The 22,953-nt window shown below is 62.5% G+C and overlaps 4 protein-coding genes across 12 annotated transcripts in view; 2 read left to right on the top strand and 2 right to left on the bottom strand.

Moving 5' to 3' along the window:
- Nucleotides 1-2,670, top strand: part of AXIN1 (axin 1) — a 63,178-nt gene extending 60,508 nt beyond the window's left edge. For all 4 annotated transcript variants that reach the window (XM_078440383.2, XM_078440384.2, XM_078440385.2 and 1 more), the window contains 2 exons: nt 1,465-1,632; nt 1,799-2,670. In XM_078440383.2, the coding sequence (XP_078296509.2) occupies nt 1,465-1,632; nt 1,799-1,925 (295 nt within the window). In that variant the 3' untranslated portion in view covers nt 1,926-2,670. The remainder of the gene's footprint in view (nt 1-1,464; nt 1,633-1,798) is intronic.
- A 290-nt stretch (nt 2,671-2,960) lies between these two features.
- Nucleotides 2,961-6,748, bottom strand: PDIA2 (protein disulfide isomerase family A member 2). 2 transcript variants are annotated; one of them, XM_078440390.2, is made up of 11 exons: nt 6,442-6,748; nt 5,078-5,284; nt 4,870-5,003; nt 4,651-4,788; nt 4,463-4,579; nt 4,254-4,379; nt 3,985-4,182; nt 3,758-3,878; nt 3,496-3,677; nt 3,204-3,314; nt 2,961-3,091 (listed from the first exon to the last, which is right to left on the bottom strand). In XM_078440390.2, the coding sequence occupies exons 1-11, from the start codon at nt 6,638-6,640 to the stop codon at nt 3,047-3,049; spliced, it is 1,578 nt and encodes a 525-aa protein (XP_078296516.2). In that variant the 5' UTR covers nt 6,641-6,748; the 3' UTR covers nt 2,961-3,046. The 2 variants fall into 2 exon arrangements, with proteins under 2 accessions (XP_078296516.2, XP_078296517.2); XM_078440391.2 differs by lacking the exon at nt 4,254-4,379.
- Nucleotides 6,749-6,795: 47 nt separating this feature from the next.
- Nucleotides 6,796-9,610, bottom strand: ARHGDIG (Rho GDP dissociation inhibitor gamma). Of its 2 annotated transcripts, XM_078440396.2 has the most exons (6): nt 9,043-9,597; nt 7,767-7,946; nt 7,564-7,647; nt 7,406-7,482; nt 7,260-7,323; nt 6,796-7,164 (listed from the first exon to the last, which is right to left on the bottom strand). In XM_078440396.2, exons 1-6 carry the CDS (start codon nt 9,113-9,115, stop codon nt 6,965-6,967), a joined length of 678 nt encoding a protein of 225 aa, XP_078296522.1. In that variant the 5' UTR covers nt 9,116-9,597; the 3' UTR covers nt 6,796-6,964. The 2 variants fall into 2 exon arrangements, with proteins under 2 accessions (XP_078296522.1, XP_078296521.1); XM_078440395.2 differs by having other exon boundaries at nt 7,406-7,647; nt 9,043-9,610.
- A 2,500-nt stretch (nt 9,611-12,110) lies between these two features.
- On the top strand, nt 12,111-22,947 carry RGS11 (regulator of G protein signaling 11). 4 transcript variants are annotated; one of them, XM_060647924.3, is made up of 17 exons: nt 12,111-12,218; nt 12,585-12,681; nt 12,761-12,811; nt 13,009-13,115; nt 13,806-13,857; nt 13,971-14,029; nt 14,249-14,325; nt 14,498-14,579; nt 15,987-16,055; nt 17,066-17,143; nt 17,229-17,290; nt 17,413-17,526; nt 17,634-17,749; nt 17,898-17,985; nt 18,083-18,221; nt 21,968-22,050; nt 22,144-22,947. In XM_060647924.3, the coding sequence occupies exons 1-17, from the start codon at nt 12,174-12,176 to the stop codon at nt 22,265-22,267; spliced, it is 1,443 nt and encodes a 480-aa protein (XP_060503907.2). In that variant the 5' UTR covers nt 12,111-12,173; the 3' UTR covers nt 22,268-22,947. The 4 variants fall into 4 exon arrangements, with proteins under 4 accessions (XP_060503907.2, XP_060503904.2, XP_060503905.2 ...); XM_060647921.3 differs by having other exon boundaries at nt 13,971-14,325; XM_060647922.3 differs by lacking the exon at nt 15,987-16,055 and having other exon boundaries at nt 13,971-14,325.
- Nucleotides 22,948-22,953: the final 6 nt, after the last annotated feature.

Consider the following 22,953-nt stretch of genomic DNA (forward strand, 5'->3'; position numbering starts at 1 on the left):
TGTGACACGTGGCCACCGGGCCAGGGAGGGAGCTCTGACCTGCTGCCTCCGCTCTGGCCCCGTGTGCCCACCCGCCTTTACTCTCCTGAGCTTCCCGGCCGGGCGTTGGGGCTCGGCGGTCTGCGACTGGTGCTGCCCCTCCTGGCCCGGCACCGCGGGCGTGTGTGTCCGGGTGCCGTGAGCGCACGGAGTCTGTCTAGCTCTGTTCTTGCGTGGAACGTGGGAACGGGTGCTTGGCGTGTCCGCTCCCCAGGCGGGCGTGGCGCAGGCGGGTATTGGGGCCCGCATGTAGACGGTGCCGGCCACCCAACCCCTGTGCCTCCGCTCGGAACGGAGCAGAAACGGGGTCCCCCACCTCACCCCACACAGCGGCTCGTCACGTCCAGCCGGATGCCTGAGTGACTCAGAGCTTCCCCACCAGGCCACTCCTCGAGGGTGGTCTCTGGGCGGGGAGGGGCCCTGCATCCCTTCTGCAGAGGACCCTCGCCACCGTGTTAGGTTGCAGCACTCAGGGAAGGAAAGCAGGCGCCCAGGAGCCCGGCTTGAGCAGCAGACGGCCAGCTAGCCCAAGGAACCGCCCCCTCTGTCCCCCGGAGCACCAGGGAGACGGGGGGTCCCGTTGTGAGCTCAGGAGGCCTTCCTGACATGACGCTGCACCCGCTCCTGGCAGGGCGGCTGGCGGGGGCCAGGGGCTGTCCGAGCACACCTGGGCAGCTCCGGGGCGGTCACAGGGACGGGGACCGCTACGGGACGGAGGGCGCGCTGCCTGTGCGGTCTCGTCACCCATCAGGACAGATGGCCCTTCGGAATGGTCCCGGGCAGGAGACCGTGCCGGCCTCACGCCCCTCCCTGCAAATCTGGCCGGCCACTGCCTCTGCTCTTCAGACCAGCTGTCTGCGGGGGGTAGGGGGGTGGGCAGGTTCGTTTCCAGACCCATGCACGGTGCCATTCGCCCAGCCTCTGGCCTTCAGAGTTTCTGAAGCTTTAGGGATTCAGGCCTCTCCTAAGGTACAGGTAGCATAGCCCAGCCTAGAGGTGGGGGCTGCGTTTTTTCCAGTAACCTAGGCGTTTTTTCCCACGCCTCGCGGTGGAATCCACCATGGGTTCTGGCCCTGAGAAGCCACGTTCGTGTGGTCTGCGTAGGAGGTGACGTGCTCCAGCCAGCTCAGGACACAGGGAGGCTGGAGGCCACGGGCACGAGGGGCGATGAGCTGGCATCCATGCTGTAGATTTCGGAGAGTGTGGCCGGACCGGAGCCTCTGGTTGAGGCCCCACACGGAGCGAGGCCACAGGGCGCTGCGGGTGAGGGGTAGCCGGGCTTTCGCACTCGTGGTGTTTTGCACACGGCCAGGCCGGCTCATCCTCTCTAGTCCTTATCCCCTGTTTGTAGGGGGCCCGAAGCCCTTTGGGGTGTGTCCTGTGTGACCCCGAGCCCAGCGGTCACCGCTGTGCCTCTGCCCCCAGGTCGAAGTCGCAGAGGAAGGCGGGCAGTGGGAGCGCCCAGCCGTGTGACAGCATCGTGGTGGCCTATTACTTCTGCGGGGAGCCCATCCCGTACCGGACCCTGGTGCGGGGCCGAGCCGTCACTCTGGGCCAGTTCAAGGAGCTGCTGACGAGGAAGGGCAACTACAGGTGAGGGCCGGGCGGCGCGGGGGACCCTGCGGTGGGCAGCACGCGTGTTGGCGGCCGGGGCCCTGCGGCGTCTGTGTGCACGGGAGGGGAGATGAGGCCGCGGGGCCAGCAGAGGAGGGGACGAGGCCCTCGCCTCCTCTCACCGCCTCTGGCCCGCGTCCTCCAGATACTACTTTAAGAAGGTGAGCGACGAGTTCGACTGCGGCGTGGTGTTTGAGGAGGTTCGGGAAGATGAGACCGTCCTGCCGGTCTTTGAGGAGAAGATCATCGGCAAGGTGGAGAAGGTGGACTGACCCGCCAGCCGGGCCTCCGCGCCGGGTTGGGCCCTCGTCAGGCAGGGGCCGGCGTGGCCTCCGAGGGTCCTGTGGGTCACCTGCTTGGCGTGTATGCAGACGACACAACTACTGGCAGAAGGCCACCCGCCTCTTCGGGCCAGCTGTGTCCGGACGGGCAGGGGTCCCTCTGCGGGTCCCACGGGCCTCCGTCCTGCAGCTGACGAGGAGGGTGCGCGGTCCACTCCTCAGCAATACTCGGTCCGCCTGGGCGGGGAGCCCGCCCCGCGGCCGCCTCGACCGCCCTCCGTGTCGCCCTGCTGCTGAGCGTGGGCAGGCCCGCCCGCTCCTCGCCCCGCGCTCACACTGCAGGCTCCGCCCCTCCCCCTGGGACTCGTCCGCCGCGCCCTGCCCCGGGCCTGGGGGGCCGGGGGCCCCGCGGGGGCCTCTGTAAATTGTACGTGTCACCGAGTGCCTTCAACACAGCTTGTCTCTTGCCTGCCACTGTGTGGATCCGGCGCCGGAGCCCGGAGCGCTCTCCCTCCTCCACCCTCCGTTTCCAGAGCGCGGGCTCAGCGGGTCCCGGGCCCCCCCCCCCCCCGCCCCCACCTCCCCTTTAAGGGCCCGTGTAAATATGTACATTTCTCAGGCCAGGGCCAGCGGGGTGGAGGGGGCTGCCCCAGCCCATTTTTCATGCGCTGACTTGTACAATTATCTTTTCAAAGGTACTTGGATGATAATGGAATAAAATCATTTTTGAACCTTCTCCGGCGACGGAGACACCTGTTTTCTGTGGGTGGAGCCTGGCGGCCTGCTTGCCATCGTCCACCACGGCACTTCAGGCCTCTGAGGGTCCCCTGTGTGTGGGGGGGGGGTGTCCGTCCGGTGGAGGCACACGGACAGCTCTGGAGAGGGTGGGTTCCCAGACCCAGATCTGGGTCAGAGACCCACCCAGAAGGGCTGGGGACAAGGGCTAGGACACATTCAAGACGGAACGGGCCCAGGAGGTTCTTGGGGGGCCGGGGGGCCGGCCGTGCTCAGGAACCACACACACAGTGCAGGGTCAAAAGCTCTTTATTCACTGGCTCCTCAGTGAACCATCTGGTGTGGGGGCACCAGACGGTGATGTGGCAGGGGGGCGACTACAGCTCCTCTTTGGGCTCCGTGGTGGAATTGGCTGGGGTCTCCTGGAAAGGGTCACAGAGCCCCGGCTAGAAGCTGTGCCCTCGACTCACCCCAGCCCCTGGCACCCTCACTGCCACGTCCAGAGACTGGGAACCTTGGGAAAGAGGCACCCACCGGGAAGGGGGCTGCGGGCTCCTCTGCGGGCTCCTCTGCGGGCAGCTCACCCCCGCTGTCCAGGAACTTGGAGAAGGTCTCCAGGTCCCTGGTGCTTTTGTATTCAATCACCTAAGGAGGGACACGAGGCGCTGGAGAGAGAACACGCCTCACCCGGCCCTGCACCCTGGCCACATCCTCCCAGGCCCTGCCGCCGGAGGCCCTGCCCTGTCTCTTGGCCATGGCCAAGGCCCGAGGAAGGTGCAGACCAAGCCGCAGACCGAGGAAGACGGCGTCTCTTGCCCTACCTCACCTTGCGACCCGGCCCCGCGGGGAAGAACTTGAGGGTAGGGAAGCCGTGCACAGGGAAAGCCTCCAGCTCGTTGGCCGTGGCGTCCAGTTCCGCAATGATGATGTCCTCGTGGTCCTTGTACTTGTCGGCCAGGGCCTCCCAGGCCGCAGCCATCTCCTTGCAGTGGGTGCACCAAGGGGCGTCTAGGACAGCGGGGCGTTGGCACAGCCGGCAGAGGCCCCCACCTGCCCGCCGCCCACCACCCGTGGCCCGCTACACTCACAAAACTTGATGAACACATTCTTGGTTTCGTCGAAAGCCACCTGCTCAAAATTCTTGCCCACGAGGGTCTTGACCGGCCGCTGATCCCAGTCAGGGGGCAGCTCCTGGCTCAGGAGGTAGGGCTGGGGGAGACCAGGCCGGGTGCTTCACTGGGGGGCTCTCCTGGGCACTGCTGCTCCCCTCCCACCGCCCCCCCCCCTTTCCCGGGTGGGCAGTTCGGCAGCAGACCTTGACCTCGCCGCCAAGGACCGCGTGGCAGAAGGCGGTGACGGAGGTTGCGGTGAGCGGCCCCCCGTGTGCAGGCGCGTACTTCTTGGTGGTCTCCATGTTGATGAAGCGCAGGGTGGGGGCCTCCTCAGCCTTGAGGCCGAAGTACCGCAGCACGTGGCCATTGTCGGCACCGACGTCCACGACCACGAACAGCACCTGCCGGCAGGGAGTCGGTGCCGGTCAGCCCGCATCCCCACCACCCTGCCTCCCCCCGTCCCAGCCGGTACCTGCCCCCGGAATGGGGGAGCTGCCTCCCCGAAGCCAGCCAGCAGCTCCCGGTGGGAGGCCAGTGTCTGGTTGACAAACAGCAGCAGGTGGTTGAGGATCCTGGCCGAAAAGATCTTAGGCGATGTCTGCAAGGGCAAACCGCGCTCGTGGGGGCTGGCTCCCCTGGACGCGACCCCACCCCTGCAAACGCACCTACAGTCCACCTCACCTGGCTGTTGAATTCTGTGACCAGACGCATGCTGTGCGTGAGGAGGAAGTGCGACAGGTCGCCCTGATCCAGGCCCAGCTCTTCGTCCACTGGGAAGTCTGCCCGGCCCTCGTCAAACTGGACAACTCAGCGGGGGTCAGCAGGAGCCACGGCCCCGAGCCCCGACCCCCACCTTGGCCCTGACCCACCTTCTTGAAGAGCACCACGGTGTCCTTGGTGAGGCCAAACTTCTGAAAGAGCTTTGGCTGGTCAGTGAGGCCAAAGGTCATGTCCAGGGCATCCTGGGCCAGGGCCAGGAAGGTAGCCACGTCCTCGTCCTGCAGGTCCTAAGGAGCCCCAAGCCTGTGAGGTCAGCTGGCACCTCGGGCCCTGCTCCCATGGCCTGGACCCCAGTACCACCAGCTCACCTGGAAGAAGCCAATGACCACGACGTCCCGGCCGTCAATCAGTGCCTGGGCACCGTCCTCGTCCTCCAGCCGGGTGGCACTGGGCCCCGCCCGCCGCCTCAGCCATTCAGCGATGCCCTCAGCCTCTCTGGGGCCTGCAAAGAGTCCCCTCAGCCCGGGCCCAGCCCCCCGCCCCCGCCCCCGCCCCCCTCGTGCCTGCTCCCCCTACCGGTGTACTCCTCCGGGTGTGTACGGTTCCCATCGCGGAAGAACTTGAGCGTGGGGTATGTGGTCACAGCAAACTCCTCCGTCAGCTCTGCCTCTGCAGGCCCGTCCACCTTGGCCAGCCTGGCTTTGGCTGACTCTGCCGCCAGCAGGGCTGCGGCCTTGCTGTATTCAGGGGCCAGTGCCTTGCAGTGCCCACACCATGGGGCATCTGGGGGACAGGGCCGTGAGAGTCCCCGACCGGCCTCCACAGCCCCAGCCTCGGCTCCTACTCCCTCCCAGCCAGAACCTTGGGATCAGTCAGGTCTGGCAGAGAGCACTCCTATCCACGCTTCCCGAATCCTTTGGAGGCCCATCTGACCCTCTGCAGCAGAGCCAGACTCAAGGTCCCACACCGGGGGGCGGCGGGCGGTGGGGGTGGGGGGAGGCGTGCAGCGGCCAGCACCGCCCTGACAGTGAGTTTGAGAAGAACCCTCCAGCTGCTGCTCCCCGGCCACCTGTGCCTGCTGGCGGAAGCCTGCCATCTAGGAATGACTTTCACGTGTGTCAAGTTTTGCAAGAATCCACCGAAGAGGGGAGCCTGGGGGGCTCAGTTGGTTGGCTGTCTGACTCTTGAATTTGGCTGGGGTCATGATCTCACGAGTCATGGGATCGAGCCCCACATCGGGCTCTGAGGTAACAGTGCAAAGCCTGCTTGGGATTCTCTCTCTCCCTCTCTCTCTTCCCCTCTCCTGCTCACGCGCTTGCTCTCTCAACATAAATAAACATTAAAAACATGTCTTCTTTAATGTTTATTTATTTAATGTTTATTTAGAGAGAGCGAGCGCGAGAGAGAGAGAGCGCGCGCGCACTCTCAAGTTGGGGAGGGGCGGAGGGGGAGACACAGAATCCGAAGCAGGCTCCGGGCTCCGAGCTGTCAGCACAGAGCCCCACGCAGGGTTCGAACTCACAAACTGTGAGATCATGACCTGAGCCAAAGTCAGACGCCTAACCGACTGAGCCCCCCCAGGCGCCCCTATTCTTTTTCTAATCCATAGCAGAATATGCAAGGCCTGAATGCTATGTGGCCCCTCACAGAAAGAGTTGCAGATGGATGGTGATCTAGGGTCTTCCCTGCACCTGCCCCTCCCTCCCCAGCCCCACCCTCTCCTGCTCAGGCTGGACGCCCCCAGGCCCAGCTCAGTCCCAGGGCTTTGCTTCAGGTGCCCTTCCATGGAGCCCCAGGAGCACAGCGGAGGGCCAAGTGCCCACAGGGGAAGTCCCTCATGTGCACAAGCCCCGGATACACAGGGTGGGGAGTTGAACCCCCCCCCCCCCGCCCCGGGGGGCCCCTGTGGGTCCTCCAGCCCTCCGGCCCGGTGCACTCACAGAACTGCACCAGCAGAGTGCGGTGCTCCCGCAGGGCCAGGCCCAGGTTGCGCCGGCTCAGCACCAAGATCCCATCCTCCTCAGGGATTTCCTCCTTGGGGGGCTCCTCCTCGGGCTCCCCGGGCCCTGGCCCCTGGCCCTCTGGGCCCGAGGCCCCAAGCAGCAGCAGCAGCAGCACAAGCAGGAGCTGGCCGTCCATGGCAGTGCTGGGCCCACGAGGCGGGGGGCAGATAAGGGGGCCGGGGGCCAAGCAGCAGCTGCCACGTGGCACCCAGTCCTAGTCCCAGGAAGATAAGGCCACGAGGCTCCCCCCACCCCCGGGGGAGGGGAGGCAGACAGAGGCAACACCAAGGGCACCGAGACAAGGTGACGTTTAATAGGACTGTTCAGGGCACAGTGCCAGCCCAGGAAGGGGGTGTCCCAGGACCGGAGCAGAGGGTGTGGGGGTGTGGTCACTGACTGCAGGGGCAGGGGAAACAAGGACCCCAGGTGGGCTGAGGACAGCCCCCGGGGTAGGGGACGTTCAGCTCTTCCAGTCTTGGCAGATGTGGAGGCCCCACTCCCAGGACATGTGGTCTGTCCTGTCATCGTCAGTGAAGAAGGACGTGACCACGTAGGCACCCCGCACCAAGGCTCCTCGAGGCACCTCCTCCACCGGGGTCACAAACTCATACTCCTGGGCGCTAGGGCCATAACTGCCCACCATGTACACCGCCTTGTCCACTGGGGGAGGGGGAGGTTGTCAGGGGCCACCCTCTGCCGCAGCAGCCCCCCCCCCCCACCCAGCCCCCCAGGCCAGCCCTCCTCGCTGCCCTCACCACGCAGGCCCTGGCGGTAGGTGTGATGCAGACACTTGAGGCCACTGACGATCTCCTTATTGACCTGGGGGACAGAGGGTGTTAAGGGCCCCTCTGGGGGGGCTGGCCCTGTGCTGGCAGGTGTCCCCCGCGACAGCTGCCCTCACCTTAAAGGTAATCTTCACTTTGTAATCCACACCCTCCTTCAGGACAAACACCTGGTTTTTCAGCGCAGCCAGCTCCCCTGTGAAGGAAAGCGCAGCCAAGTGTGACGGTGGAGACCCTGCCCCAGGAGCCCCACGGCGGGGGAGGGGGGGGGCAGTACCTGTGAGGTCCATGGTGATGGGCCCTGGAGCCTGCTCAGACATCAACGTCAGCCTGGTCACCTGCACATTGGGCAGGCTCGGGTCTGAGGAGAAACCGGAAGTCACCAGGACGGCTCCCCCCCCCCCCCCACCACCACCACCCCCGCCCCGCCCCAGCCGCCCGGCCTCCGCCCCTCCCCTCCGGGCCCAGAGCCCTACATACCCACGAGGGGTGGCAGGGGCCCCAGCAGTGCCCGCTTGTACTTGACCAGGCTCTCGTCATCAGGGTCCAGCTGCTGGATCTCCTGGAGGCTCTTCCTCCCCGGGGCCCGGTACTCAGGCACGGCCTCATCCAGTGCCTCGTCGGGCGACAGCTGTCTCCCCTCCTTGTCGGTCAGGAGGACTGAGGGTTGGGGAGGTGCATGAGCAGCCGTGACCAGCTGACCCTGGCATTCACTCATCAAACCGAAGCCCCCCACCTGGCCAGCTGTGCCTCTCAGTGCCCAGAGGGACTTGGTTCAGGGAGGGGGGTGGGTTAGGGAAAGGGATGTGTGCTCAGAGAGGGAGGGGTGCATGGGGGGTCAGGGGAGAGAGGTGGGCTGGGAAGAAACAGAGCAGCATCTGCACCCAAACCTTTTAGGAGGAGGCTGGGGGGTTGGAGAAGGCTCCTGAGAGAGGGAGTCAAGCGACACCCCGGAGGCACCAGCTGCCTTTTCTGGCCCAGCAACCCATCCATCCGGGGCTCCTCCCTGACTCTGAGGCCAAAGGTGGGGGGAAGGAAGACCCTGAATGGGGCACAGCCCCAAGGACTGGAGGCCACCACTGTGGAGTGGTGACCTCCGAGGTCTTCCCTGGGGCAGAGGCCCTGCCCTTCACATCTCGGAAAGCCTTCCTGCTGTCCCAGGGGTTCCTCTTGGTAGTGTTCCTGGGGCACAGAGGGGGTTCTCTCTAAACCCCTGCCTGCGCTGATGCTCTGAGGTTACCTCCCTGGGCGCCTTCGGACTCAGAGGCTCCTCGAGCCCCTTTCCATGGTGTCTGGGAGCAGGGGTCTCGCTAAACCCCTTCCCACAGTGTTTTGGGACAGGATCTTTTCCAGTCCATGCTCACTGCACTCCAGGCTCCTCAATGATCACCACACGCCCTGAAGGAGCCCTCGCCCCACCCAAGGGAGGGGGGATCTCAGGGGCAGGTTCCCAAGGGGAGAGGGTCTCGCAGCCACCCCGGCTTCACAAACAGACCCGCCCACTCCTGGCTCCTTCTTCCGCCGCCCCCCGCCCCCCCCCCCCCTCCGCCAAGGTCTGCCCTGGACGAAGCCCTCCACCCCCGCCCCACCCCGCCAGAGCCCAGGCGGGGGACCACGCCACGATTTCCCCTCCAGTGCCCCCAAAGTTTCCGCGGGGGAGGGCGAGCCCCCGCCCCGGGCCGAAGCCTCCTCACCCCACCCCCCGCCCGAGACCCCCGCCCACGTGGCCGCCCTGGCCCCAGCCCAGCCCGCTCACCTCGGGCGCACAGCGCCAGCCGGAGCAGCTCCAGCAGCTGCGCCCCCAGCTCACACGCGTCCAGGCCCAGCATGGTGGCCCGCGGCCCGGCTCCGCCGCGGAGCCGCCGAGGAGCCGCCGCCCGCCCCGCCGCCGCCCGGCTCGGCGCTCAGCCCCGGCGCGACTGCGGTGAGCTCATCCCGGCCGGGAGCGCCCCCCGCGCCCAGCGCCGCGCCCGCGCCGCGCGCCCCCAGCCGCTCCGCGGACCCCGCGCAGCCCCGCAGAGACGCGCTTGTCGCCCGCACGGCGCCGGCACCTGGGCGTCCCCGCCGTGGGCGCACCAGGAGCCCGCACAGCCGCCGCGGTCACGGACCCAGCCGCCGGCCCAGCCTGCACCCCGCTCTGTCCGTCAGAGCTGCCCCACCCCTACGGCGCCCGCGAGAGCCTGGGGGATTCTCCGGGGAAGCCCTCTGGGAGGGGCGGGTGGGGGCGGGGGCGCCCAGTGGAGCAGGCGTGCCCCTCCTCCCCCAGGTCCCCAGGCTCTCGTTACCTGCAGGCGGTACAGGCCGCACCTGGGGCTCCACAGTCCCCCACCCCACCCCCACCCCCACCCCCACCCATCTTCTGTGTGGGCAGAGGGGACTCCTGGAGTCTGCCCAGCCTGGGGAGCTGGGGCGTGCGTGTGTGTGTGTGTGTGTGTGTGTGTGTGTGTGTCTGCGCAGTCTTCTGGCTCCACATCCCAGAGGCTCACAGAGGACCCGTGTCCGCATACCCAGAGACTGGAGGTCCCACCCACAGAGCGAGATGCAACATGGAGGCGCACAGCCATTCCCCTAGTGTTTATGGACTGGGCTGTGTGAATGTGCCCTGGTCTCTGCAGGCTCTGTGCACCCAGGCCGTAACGGAGGGCCCTGTCCTTGAGGAGGAAAGGACACTGACCCAAAGTAGAGTCCCGGTGGTGGAGAGCTGAGATGGGGGCATAAAAGGGGCTTCTGGTCTTGATGCCTGGACAAACTTTGGGGTAGGCAGATGGGAGCAGCCAGTGCAGGGAACAAGGGTGAGCTGGGTCTCAGGCTGGGGACAGCTAGATCCAAGAGACGTGAGTGCAGCACGTGGAGGAGACAGAACACCGGCCTGAGTCCCCCTTCTTCCTTCTACCTTTCTGTCGCACACCCCATTTCTGAAAATACCCAGGGATCAGACCCACCTTTGCCCAAAACAAGAGGGAGAGTGTCCCTGCCACCCTGGCTTCACAAACAGGCCTGCCCGTGCTTGGCTCCTTTGTTGCCGAAGCCCCCGTACCCCCACCGGAGCCCAGGTGGGAGACCATGTGACAATTTCCCCACCTGCACCCCCAAAATTTACACAGAGGAGGACCATGGATGCTAGGGGCACTTGGGCTTGGGTGGGGAATGTCCCCTCTGGAGCTCCATCTGTCCACAATCTTCCCAAGGCAGGATTCCCCCAGCTGGGGCCCAGGCCATTCTAGGGCCCCACCCCCGCTGCCCTTTCCCTGTGGCAGGGGTAGTTGGTTAGGGAAACCACTTGTCCCCAGGTGCACAGCTATGGCCTCTGGTGGCCTTCAGCTTCTGTGGACGCCCACTCATCCAGAGAGGACGGGCAGGCCAGGCACCAGCCTGACCCCACCTGTGTGGGTGGGGATGGTTGGGAGAAGGTCACTGGGATCTGAGGGAGATCCCTGGCGGAGGCAGGACTCCCCACTCCAGTCCCCCTGCCCCAACCCATCCTGGACCTGGCCTTGCTAGCAGTGGACATAAATCGGTCTGAGGCTGCAGGACAAAGGCCAACCCCCCGTCCTGCTCTGTCCCCAGCATCCCTGAGGCAGGAGGGGAGGACAGAGACTCTATCTCCAAAAAGCAGAGATAGACCTGGTTGGACTTTTTTTTTAAGTTTATTTGTTTTGAGAGAGAGAGAGAGAGAGAGAGCAAGCACACGCGCTCAAGTGGGGGAGGGTCAGAGACAGAGGGAGAGAGAAAATCCCAAGCAGGCTCCATGCTGTCAGTGCAGAGCCCCACATGGGGCTCAATCCCACAAACTGTGAGATCATGACCTGGGCCGAAACCGAGAGTCAGACCTTGACCACCCGGGCCTCAACCACCCAGGCGCCCCTTGTTTGCATTTCTTATAAATGTCCAGCAAAGGGGTGCTGAGGTGTAGTGGCCAAGCTGCTGGCTGGCGTAGGGGGAGGAAGGGCCAGGACAGGGCCCTGAGCCTAGAGGCTGCAAGGGAACCATGAGTGGGGCGGGCGTGTTGAGATCCCCCTCCCCAGTAAAGGTCCTCTCCCACAGTCTCAGATATCCTGTATCTGTGGAGCCTCTGCCTGTTCCCCAACTGGTCCTGCCCAGGCCTCTGTGCAGCTGGGGGGAGAGTGAGCCTTCTGCCATCTTTCCCCCCACCCAGCACACCTGCAACAGCCAACCTGAGGCACCAACATGGTGTGACGCGTGGTGTCACGATCACAGACACACACTCCTAGGACCGTCAAGCCCTTTGCCCGGACCTCACAGCCCCCTCCACCACTGGGGCTGCCGCATCCTGAGGAGGTCACACGTGGGCTGGCTGGGGGAGGGGGGGTAGGGATTACAAGAGACCTTGAACTGCTGTCCCCACCCACCCCACAAGGACCCTCTCCTGGAGACCCTCCTCTCTCTGAGCCCCCCACCCTGTCCCAGCTGAGCCCGGATTCCCTCATTGACTTCCGCGCGCCATGGCCCCAGGGCGGGCATCTCCACGGCCCACCTCGCGCCCCCTCCCGCAGGCGCAGGCGCAGGCCTCAGTTTCTCCCGTCGTAGGGGGAGATTCCTCCAGACTTCAGAACCCAGACCCCGTGTGCCCTGAGGGCTGACACCGCCGGGGCAACCCCCACCTCCCTCGCAACCACTGCGGGGGGGGGGGGGGGGGGGCGGGGGGGGGTTGCGCAGGGCGGGTCTTCCGGGGCGTGGGGGCGGATCTCGTGGGGAGGGGCGTGTCTTGCGAGGACGTGAGGGCGGGTCTTGCGGGGCGTGGGCGGCGAGGGGCGTGAGGCGGGTCTTGCGGGGCGTGGGGGCGGGGAGGGGTGGGGCGTGCGGACCGCGGGGCGGGGGGAGGGGGGCGGCTCCCGCCCCCACCCGCCATCTGGCCTTCCCGCCGCCATGGCCGGCGTTCGCGCCGGTGCGCAGATGCCGCATCTGAGCAAGGTGGGTGCCGGTTGGGGGTCCCGCCGTACCCCCCATTTCCCGGCATCCGAGGCCGGGAGCCGAAGAGGGGTGGGCGTGGGTGCGCGCGAGCGTGGCCGCGGGTTTGGGGGCGACAGCGCTGTGTGAGGCGAGGCGGGGCGAGGCGGCGGAGACCTGGGCTGCGGGGGCGGGAGTCGCCTCTAGCCTCCGCCCCCGCCCCCGCTCCTCCGCCGCCCGCCGCGGCCTCAGATGCCACCGTCGTGCGTGCGCGTTAATCTTCTCTGAGCGCACTGATCCCGGGCTCTCGGCCCTTTCCGGGGAATCGGGATCTGGGGCGGGGCGGGGGAGGCGGGCCGGAACAGTCCCTCAAGGCCCCCCTTCGCCCAGATGGAGCGGGTGGTCGTGAGTATGCAGGACCCCGACCAGGGCGTGAAGATGCGGAGCCAGCGCCTGCTCATCACCGTCATTCCGCACATGGTGGCTGGTGAGGCGCCGCGGGGGCTGGGGTGGATGGAGGCCCTGCCCGAGCCTACCCCCACCCCGTGCCAATCTCTGCTGTGCAGGCAGCGACCTCGTGGAGTGGTTGATCCAGAAGTACTGCATCTCAGAGGAGGGTAAGGGGGTCAGCCCCTTGCTCATCCGGTGCCCCACCCCTGCCGCGCCTCCTGTCCCCTGCCCCCTGCCCCGGGGTCACTGTGCTGATGGCCTAGGCTGGGCTCACAGGTGTCAGGGCCAAGCCAAGTGTGCTGGGGAGGGAGAGCCCCGGGACTGGTTCTCCCAGGCTGAGCACTCACCACCCTGCCGCCCGCAGAGGCCCTGCACCTGGGCACTCTCCTGGTGCAGCACGGCTACCTGTACCCGCTGCGAGACCCCCGCTGTCTTGTGCTCCGGCCAGACGACACACCCTACAGATTTCAGGTCAGGTGCAACTGGGAGCAGGTGGAAAGCACAAACCCAGCAGCCCAGCTAGAGGGGAAGGGGTTGGAGTAGGGCGTGGTGATGTCACCACGGGTCTGGGTCCACTGCCCCTCCCCCAGGCTCTTGGGGAGTGGTCCACTGCCCCAACCCACACGTGCCCTGTGATAGGAGGACCAGGATAAGGGGAGAGACCCTCAGTTTCTCTGAGGCCGCAGCAGGGGACCCATAAAGGGTATAGCACCTGTGGAGGATTCTGATGGTTTCCCTGAGAATCCTTAAACCCCCACCCAGGAAGAAGTCTGTGTGGGGCCCGAGGACAGGATTCTAGCATCTCAGTGTGTAACCTCAATCACGACGGACCTGTCCTGCCTGGCCTCCCTGGCCACGACAGTCCCCACACACAGTCTTTAGTACAGACTTGAGCAGGCCCCACCCCCACCCCCCACCAGGCAGTAGGGACCTCAGGGAGCCCAGTCCAGGAGGCAGTGCTTGCAGGGGGCCCCAAGGGGTGAGTGGAGCTTGGTTCCAGGTGGGGAAGATGGCCAGTGGTGTGTGAGTCTCCAGGCTGTGGGCAGACAGGCGGATTCTGAGGCCGCCCAGTCTCTTCCCAAGGGGCCTGGGGAGGGGGACAACTCCTGGGGTGGGGAAGGTCCAGCAGGTCCCAGAAACGCTGTCCTTGCACCATACCAGACGCCCTATTTCTGGATGAGCACGCTGTGGCCAGCTACTGAGCTGGACTATGGTGAGTGAGGAGGAGCAGGCTAACCTGGGACAGCTTCCTGCCTTTTGAAGTGATGTCGCAAGGGACGAGGGGCAGAGATTTCTCCTCTGCAGCCTGGCCCCCTGTCTTTCCAGCCATCTACCTGGCGAAGAAGAACATCCGAAAGCAGGGGGCCCTGATCGGCCATGAGAAGGTGGGACGCTCCCCTAGGCTGAGGCCAGCCAGGGGAACCCAAGCCCTGCTCTTGACCCCGGGGCCTCAGTTTGCCCTGGAGCACACACACAGCCCAGGCCCCAGGATGGTGCAGACACAAACATGGGATCCCTGTATGTCTCAGTGGGGATGCGGGTGGTCCCTAACCCAGAGCTGGACAGGAGAGGGGTTGCCCAGGGTAGACCTCAACACCCTCCAGGAACACTATGGCCAGCTGCACAGGAAGATCAACCACGCATGGGACCTGGTGGTGATGCAAGCGAGAGAACAGCTTCGGTGAGACCCTGCCCCACCCATGACTCGTGGGCATCGAGTGGGAATTGCCCGGGAGGCCCAGCAGTACCAAGCCCTGGCTGTTTTCCCAGGCTCTGGCCTGAGGGTGGGGACAGGGCAGAAGAGGTGCTGTTGTGGGTACCCTGTCCCTCAACTCCACCTACCCTCCCTCCAGGGCAGCTAAGCAGCGCAGGAAGGGGGACAGGCTGGTCATGGCGTGCCAGGAACAGACGTACTGGCTGGTGAATAGGCCTCCGGTAATAACCTTGTGTGTGTGGGGGGGGGGGGGGCAGTTCCTTGTATAGCAGCGGGATCTTGCCAGAAGGCAGTGTGTTTCCCTCAAATGCTCGCTGTGAACCTGCATTTTGAGCCTGTGATAAGGATGCGGCTTTCGGGATCTCAGCAGTAAGTTCTATTTCTGGGGCCCATCAGAACTGAGGCCCGGGCCTGAGTCTGCCTCCCATCCACACAGCCCAGGACAAACCAGCTTCTTTCTGGGTCTAAAGAAGGAGGCAAAGTGGAGTCAGGCTGAGTTATAGCTCTGAGGAACTGAGGTCACAGACCAAGAATTTTGGGGCGTGCTGGCCTGTAGCTAGGCTGTATCCAGAACCGCGGTCTGAGCAGGCGGTATGCAGTCCTCTGCTGTGGAGAGATGAGGCTGACCGGCTATCTTGGTCTGTGGGGGCGGTCAGAGCCAGCACGAATGCGAGTTCTTGTGGGAAAAATCCATGGAAAAGAAAAATGAGAGCGATCCACAGGCCTATAACTCATCAAGTGTGTGTCTGGGGGGCGGGGGGGTCTCTGGGAAATGGCTCCTCCTCTTCCACCTGAGCGCCAGGTGGGCAGGATAGGGAGGTGGAAAGGCAGAGCAGACGTGGCCCCGAGGCTGTGCACACGGGCTGAGGGCAGGGCAGCGGGGGCCTCCGGGCGAACGGGCATGAGGGCTCTGCCTGGTCCGAGGTGAGGAAGAGACCAGACGTGCAGATGCATTTGAGGATAGGGCAGCAAGATGTGGGGCGGGTGAGCATCTCGAGAAGGATGGTTAGGAGGGGGCTCCTGGCCAGCTGTGTTGGTGGAGCACATGACGCTTGATCTTGGGGTAGTGAGCTCGAGCCCCATGAGGCACAGAGCGTACTTAAAAAAAAAAAAAAAAAAGGATTCTCAGGTTTGTGGTTTGAGTAGTCAGGAGCAGGGAGGGGAGCTCAGCTGAGGTGAGGTAATCATGGGGGTGGGGATGGGTAGAGAGAGGGTTAGGGACTGGAGACTCAGGTTCTTACTTTTCTCTGAATGACAGTTTCTAATGTCTTGTTTTTTTGATTTATTTAAGAGAGAGAGAGAGAGAGAGAGAGAGAGAGAGAGGGAGGGACAGGGCACAAGTGGGCGAGGGGCAGGGAGAAGGAGACAGACACAGAATCTGAAGCAGGCTCCAGAGCCTGACGCGGGGCTCGAACTCACGAACGGTAAGATCGTGACCTCCGCTGAAGTCAGACGCTTCACCAACGGAGCCCCCCCCCAGGTCCCCTGTAGTTTCCACTGAAGGAGGACGTGTGGGTGCAGGGCTTCTGTATGTGGAGCTGGTGGGGGGCAGGAACACAAGACTAGGACGGGTCTCGCCAGCCCACTTGGGCTGCACCCCTCACCTCATCTCAGCCTCCCCTCTGCAGCCAGGGGTCCCCAGCGTCCTGGAGCAGGGTCCAGAGCGCAGTTCCTGCACTGCCGGGCAAGCGCGGATGGTGAGGACCCCACACCATACCCCCAGACCACTCCCCACCCTGCACACATATCTCCCCCACCCCAACTTGGGGGCTGCTCATCCGTCCATCTGTTTTTTCAAATGGCACTTGACCCTGCCTGCTGTCATGCCCCACTGCCTGTACCCCCGCTCCCAGACCTCTGCTAACTCTCACCTCTTGCCTCCCACCTGCTGCACTGGGTGCAAGTAAGTGCGATGGGGCCCTGGGAAGAGTGGGAGCTCCTCCCCAGGCCGGGACAGCATCAGAACCCGGGGGAGTTGGAGGTGTGCCCTCGGTGGGGCCACAGGCCTGAGGGGTCTGGGCCGAGCCAGCCAACACCCTGCATGGACTCCAGTGGCCTCTGGAACCAGAGGGAACTGAGCCAGGACAGACGTGTCCGTACTTGGGGGCAGCCGAGCCGTCTGTTTCAGTTCCACAAAACGCAGAATATCCCACATCTAGTACCTTACAGATAAAACTTTTTCCTGACTTCGAAGTCCTAGTTCAAGATTGCGGGTTTGTAATTTTCTTGTTGTAAAGTCAGCCGAAGAGAGCCGAGGCGAAAATTGAAGATCTCGGGCATCCTGAGGGTTCGCGGGTGTTGGGAAGGGTCAGTCCATCCACCTGGCCCGGAAGATGTGACAGGCAGGTTCTGAGCTCAGAACAGGCTGAGATCACCCTGGAGCATAAGTTAGCGAGACTGACTTCCTGAGTGGGATTCTGTTGCAGTATTTCTCACGTATCTGCTCTTAAAAAAAAAAAAAAAAAAAAAAAAAAAAAAAAGACCTAAATACATTTGAAAATGTGAAATAGTGACAGTTGGGGAACTGCAAGGGCAGTTCTGAGGGCTCCGTGGAACATTCTGGAAACCTCTAGACTAGAGGCCCCCAGAAGCTTCTTGGAAAGCCAGACCCCTCCATTGAGGAGGGGGCTTCAAGGGGCAAGGCAGGGGGCCTGAGCCATTCTCTATCAGCCCAGGGATGGAGTCTTGAACTACGGTGGGTTTTCAGTCCCCACAGGGCCTGCCTTCTAATTGCAGCCCGCCCGGCCCCTTCCAGACCAAGAATATAGATTTCTACAAGCGGGAGGTAGGTCCTAGCAGTGGGTGGGAGAGAGGGGCCTGGGCTGGCTGACCCCCAGGCCAGGCCCCACTTCATAGGCCTCACGTCCTAGATGGAGCTGTGCAGAAAAGCCCTGGGCAGGGCCCGGGTGAAGTCCTCTGTCTGCCTTGAGGCGTGAGTGGGCTGAAGGGCACCGGCTGGGGACCCCCGCCCAGAGCCCAGACTCTTCCTCGAGTGCCGTTGTCCCCACAGCCTGTCCCTGCACTGGCCCCTGGCACCGTCCCCCCACCCCCCAGGTACCTGAAGTTCAGCAGCCAACGTGAGCCGCATGATCCCATCATGTCAGGGTGCCTGCCTGGCAACCCCTGGGTCACAGACGATGACACCTACTGGACCGTGAACGCACCCAGGTAAGCCCAGGGGGGGCAGGGGGCACTGCCCCCCACCTCCCTCCCCGCCGGGGCACTGCCCCCCCACCCCCCTGCTGCTGGCACATCTCCGTGCCCTGTCCCACCAGTGCGGCTGTGCCCACGAAGCTCCGCGTGGAGCGATGGGGCTTCAGCTTCCAGGAGCTCTTGGAAGACCCTGTGGGACGGGCGCATTTCATGGCCTTTCTCGGGACAGAGTTCAGCGGTGAGAAGCCCCCCGCCTTGCTCGAGGCCCCTGTGAGGGATGCTGCTGCCGAGGACCGTCCCCCGCCCCCCCTCCGCCCCGCCCCCGCCACGTTTCTGCCGGCATGACCACGGCTCACGTGGGCCTGACCCGGCGCGTGGACCCCTAGCTGAGAACCTGAGCTTCTGGGAGGCATGCGAGGAGCTGCGCCATGGAGGGCAGGCCCAGGTCCGCGCCACGGTGGACGCCGTGTACCAGTGAGTGCTGAGGGGCAGGTGCCCGGCTGGCCGCTAGGCCCGCGTGCGGAACCCGGACCCACAGGGCCTGTCTCCCGTCCGCCTTCTGCCGACACAGGCAGTTCCTGGCCCCTGGCGCTGCCCGGTGGGTCAACATCGACAGCCAGACGATGGAGCGGACCCTGGAGGGTCTGCGCCAGCCCCACCGCTATGTGCTGGATGACGCCCAGCTGCACATCTACATGCTGATGAAGAAGGTGAGTGTGCAGGCCTGGAGGGCTCGGGGAGTGCCTGGCCCCGTGACAGCTGGGTCTGCACACCCACTTCCCACCGGGTGCTGGCATGCTTAGACCTGCAGCCCAGGCTCCACTTTCACAGAGGGGCAAACTGAGGCTCAGAAGGGCTGAGGGCTTGCCCAAGCCACGGGCCTAAGGAGAGGTCCAGTCGTGATTTTAGAAAGGGTTTTAATATGGGGCGCCTGGGTGGCTCAGTTGGATGGGCATCCGACTCTTGATTTCGACTCAGGTCCTGCTCCCAGGGTCATGGGATCAAGCCCCATGTCAGGCTCTGTGCTGGGCATGGAGCCTGCTCGAGATTCTCTCTGTTTCTCTCTCGCTCTCTGCCCCTCCCCCACTCATGCTCATGCTCTCTTCCTCAAAAGAAAAGTATTTTGACATGGAAAATCCGAAACGTGAACAAAAATGTAGTAAAATGAACCCCCACGTACCTACTGCCTGGCTTCAAAAACAGTCAGCTCAGGGCCTATCCTGATTCATTGTCTATCCCTTCCCCCTGCCCCCCACCCCGTGACTTTAAAGCCATTTCCAGACTTCCTATCTGTAGGTACTTCAGGATCCTCTAAAAGACATGGACCCCCTCCCTCCCTTTCAACGTGACCCCAGACGCCAGTATCACATACTGAACACAGGATCACTCAGCGTCCTCAAAGAGCCAGTCGGGGTCAAAACTTCCTCGCTTGGCATCTGTGTTTAGTTCCCTGTTGTTGCTGTAAAAAAACGCCACAAACTTGGCTTAAAGCAACACGAATTTATTCTCTTAAAGTTTTGGAGGTCAGAAGTCTGACACAGGTCTCCTGGGGTAAAGTCGAGGTGTGGGTGGCACTGGTTCCTTCTGGAATCTCCAGGGGGAGAATCCCACGTCCTGCCTTTTCTAGCTTCTGCAGACGCCTGCCTTCCTTGGCACCTCCTCCTCCTGCGTCTTTATGCCAGTAGTCTAGCATCTCTGACCTGTGTCTCTGGTCCTCCTGCAGCCCCCTCTTTGACTTCTAAGGGCCTGTGGTGACACTGAGCCCACCTGGACAATTGAGGACATCTCCCCACCTCAAGATCGTTGAGTTACTCACATCTGCAAAATCCCTTTGCCTTAGAAGAGACACCATCACAGTTCCAGAGGTTAGGCTATGGACATCTCTGGCATCTTCCCCTCTGAATGCCACAGCCAAAAACACTCATCTGTTTTTTCAATTTGCTTGAATTTGGGTCCAAACGAAGTCCATATGTCAGGATGGGTTAATAAATCTCTTAAACCCCTTTTATTTATTTATTTTTATCGTTTAAGTTTTTTTATCTTGAGAGCGCGTGAACAGGGGAGAAGCAGAGAGAGAGAGGGAGAGAGAGAATCCCAAGCAGGCTCCACACTCAGTGCAGAGACCACCTCGGGGCTTGAACCCACCAAGCCGCGAGATCGTGACCTGAGACAAAATCAAGAGTCGGATGCTCAACTGACTGAGCCACCCAGGTGCCCCTTAAACCTCTCTGTAAAGCAGAGGCTTCTTCTCTACCTTTTCTTCTTTTTTTGTTTTGTTTTAAAGAAACTGGAGGTCCTTTGTCCTGTGATTTCCCACAGTCTGGGTTTTACTAATGGCGCCCTCGTGGTGTCCCTGTGTGTTTCTGCAGATTGGTAGTTACGTTTAAGACTTGATTGGATTCATCTTCAGTTTTTTCGTGTATTTGGTTTTGCCAAGGGTCTTTACTTCAGAGATGGTGTTCAGTGTGTTCTCCCATCGGGAGGTATGTGGGGCCCGGGCGCCTCTCCTTTTGTGATGGGAGCAGCCTGTGGCTTCGGTGCAGGCAAGGAGCTGGCCCGTCCCTGCCTCTGTTTAAGAGGCGGGGACACTGCTCCGAGACACCTCTTCTCGCCTGCTCTTTGTGGCACAGTCGTCCAGGGAAGGCAGGATCAATGCTTGACCCCTTCTTTTAGTCACCAGTTTTCACGATAACGAATCGTACCCACGGTGTCTGCCAAGGGTGGTCGGTAAGTCTAGGATAGTTTTAACCCCGTTGTAAATCCACCTCTCACCAGATGACGGGTTTCGTTCCGCTCTGGTTCTTACCCTTAATCCCCGAGCAGAGGTCCAGCCTGCCAGCTGTTGGCTCCTGGGGCATTTGATGTGTTCTGAAATCCGTGCTGGCTTTCTTGCCTTCTGGCGTGGTGGCTTGTGCCAGGCTCCGCCTGTGCCAGAACTGGAGTCCGCCGTTTCCATGGGAAGCCCTGGCTCTTTTTCAAGGGTGTTTAGAAACCTTGACGCGCACGCTGATGTGTTCACTGTAACCTGAACTGTTTCCGGCCCTTTCAGTGAACAGAAGTAGGAATGTCAGTGTTTTAAACAGGATATATCAGGAGTTCGTAGTGACACTCCCTTTTTTTATTATTAATTTTTAGTTTATTTGGGAGAGAGACACAGTACGAGTGGGGGAGGGGCAGGGAGAGCTAGAGAGGGGGACACAGAATCTGAAGCTGGCTCCAGGCGCTGAGCTGTCAGCACAGCATCTGATGTGGGGCTCAAACTTGCGAACCGTGAGATCATGACCTGAGCCTGAGTCGGACGCTTAACCAACTGAGCCATCCAGGCGCCTCTACTTCTTTTTTTTTTTTTTTTTAAAGGTGCATTTATTTATTTTTGACAGAGCGAGCACGTACCCGTGTGCGTGTGGGGGGAGGGGCAGAGAGACTCCCAAGCAGGCTCCATGCTGTCCGCATGGAGCCTGACTTGGGCTCGAACTCACGAACCATGAGATCATGACCTGAACAGAGATCAAGAGTTAGATACCCCGCCTACTGATCCGCCCAGGCGCCTCGTGACACTGCTAATTCAGGTTCAGGGTTAGAGAATTTCCTTGACGTTGTTGACTTCCATCTCTTTCCTCACTAACCCACTGAAAATCTTGGTTCTCGACGATGCTAACATAATGACTCACTTGCTTTTTTCTCACATTTCACTCAGGAGTCTCAACAACACAGCATTACCATTTACCATGCAGTCACTGAAAATGGTTTACTTTTTCCTCGGCTTGGTCCTCTGCACACACCCTCCTGGGGACGCCCCCTCCAACAGCTATATTCCGTGTGGCCAGGGTGGTGTCACCGACTGGGTGCCTGGCTCACTTGTCCCACTTTACTTCCAGTGTTTGGGAATTGACTATTTGTTGTTTTATTTTATAATTATGTAAAGTGTCTACACAGTTTCAAAATCCAATCTGCAAAGAAGGTACATTCAAGTAAATGTGGTTCTGTCCTGATCCTTCTGCTGTCTTCCCTTCTTCCCACTAAAATTAACTATTTGTAATTTATTTTTTTCTTTTAAAAATAATAAGCAGTTGGGTTCATAGATTTCTCTCCCTCTTTATTGTATACTATTGCAGTTTTAGTTTTTCTCGACCTTGCTTTTTATTTTGCTCTGTGTCCTCCCCCTCACTCTCGGGGTACACAGAGAACGGGGGGGGGGCACCACTTGGCATTTCCCGCGGTAGGTACCACGGTTCACTCCTAGCATGGGCACCCGGCCCCTGCCCAGCTTTTGTGGGTAAACTGGATAGGAGCCTAGGTCTCCCCGAGTCCGTCTGACTTGTTCTGGGGAGGTCTGGGGTGGTCGCCTCCAGCACTGTCCACTGGGGCGGGGTGGGGGGGACCTGGGGCTGGCGGAGGCCCCAGCAGTGGCAGGCTGGACCGGCAGGGGACGCCGGCTGGGCGCGGTCTCTTGCAGGACTCCTACCCGAGGTTCCTGAAGTCTGCCGCCTACAAAGACCTGCTGGCCGAAGCCGTGATTCCCCCAGAGGCCAAGAAACGGTGAGCTTGTCTGTGCCCGGAGCAGTGCAGACCCGCAGTGAGGCGGGCAGGACCTCACGGCTGCCCGGTGCTCAGGTCCCGTCTTGCCCACAGGGTGTTCCCGTTCATGCGGAAGCTGCCGCATTCAAGCCCCAGCCCCGCTCTGCTTCCTGCCGCCACCTCTGGGGAGCCCGCGGCTGCCGCCGGTGGCCCTGAGTGTGGTGAGGGGGGCGCCTGAGTGGGCACAAGCGCCACCCTCACCTCTTGCCCAGGGTCCTGGCCACTGTTGAGAGCCCTGGCACGGGCGTCCCCTCATGCCCAGAGGCCCCGGCCTTGCTGTGGGGCAAACAGACCTCTTGGGCTCCCCACCTTTTTCCTTGTCAAGCCCTCTCGACACCTCCCCACCTCCAGAACCATAAACTGCTGGCAGATACCAGGTGGGCCTCCGGCAGGTGGCGCTTGTCATAGGAGGAGATGCGGGCCGCCGGGTGGATTTCCCCGGGGTGCTCCGCCCAGTGTGACCCTGTGGGGACCCCACACCACGTCCCCGCCTCTGCTGGGGGCGCCTCAGCCTTCCAGTCGGCCTAGAGCCATCCTCCTGCGTCTCGCCTACACTGTGGCCGCCACCGTGCACGTCCCAGGCCTCATGCCCCAGGGGCGCCTCTGGCCGGTGTCCTGGAGGCTGTGGCTTCTCCAGCAGAGTTGCCCAGGGACGGCCCCCACGGCCCCACCCTGGTGACCCCTGGTGCCAGCTCCCGGCAGGGGCAGGTGGAGCCCTTGGGGGAGGAGGGGACGCCAGCCCCGGGCGAAGGACAGTTGGTCCTCTGGGAGCGCAGCTCTGTGGGGCCAGAGGGAGCGGCGCCCCCCTTCCTGCTCCCACCCACGCCCGACGCGGAAATAAAAGACCCGCAGCTCTCACTCTGA

This window comes from Panthera onca, chromosome E3, assembly GCF_046562875.1.
Source record: "Panthera onca isolate mPanOnc1 chromosome E3, mPanOnc1 haplotype 2, whole genome shotgun sequence".
Lineage (NCBI taxonomy): Eukaryota > Metazoa > Chordata > Mammalia > Carnivora > Felidae > Panthera > Panthera onca.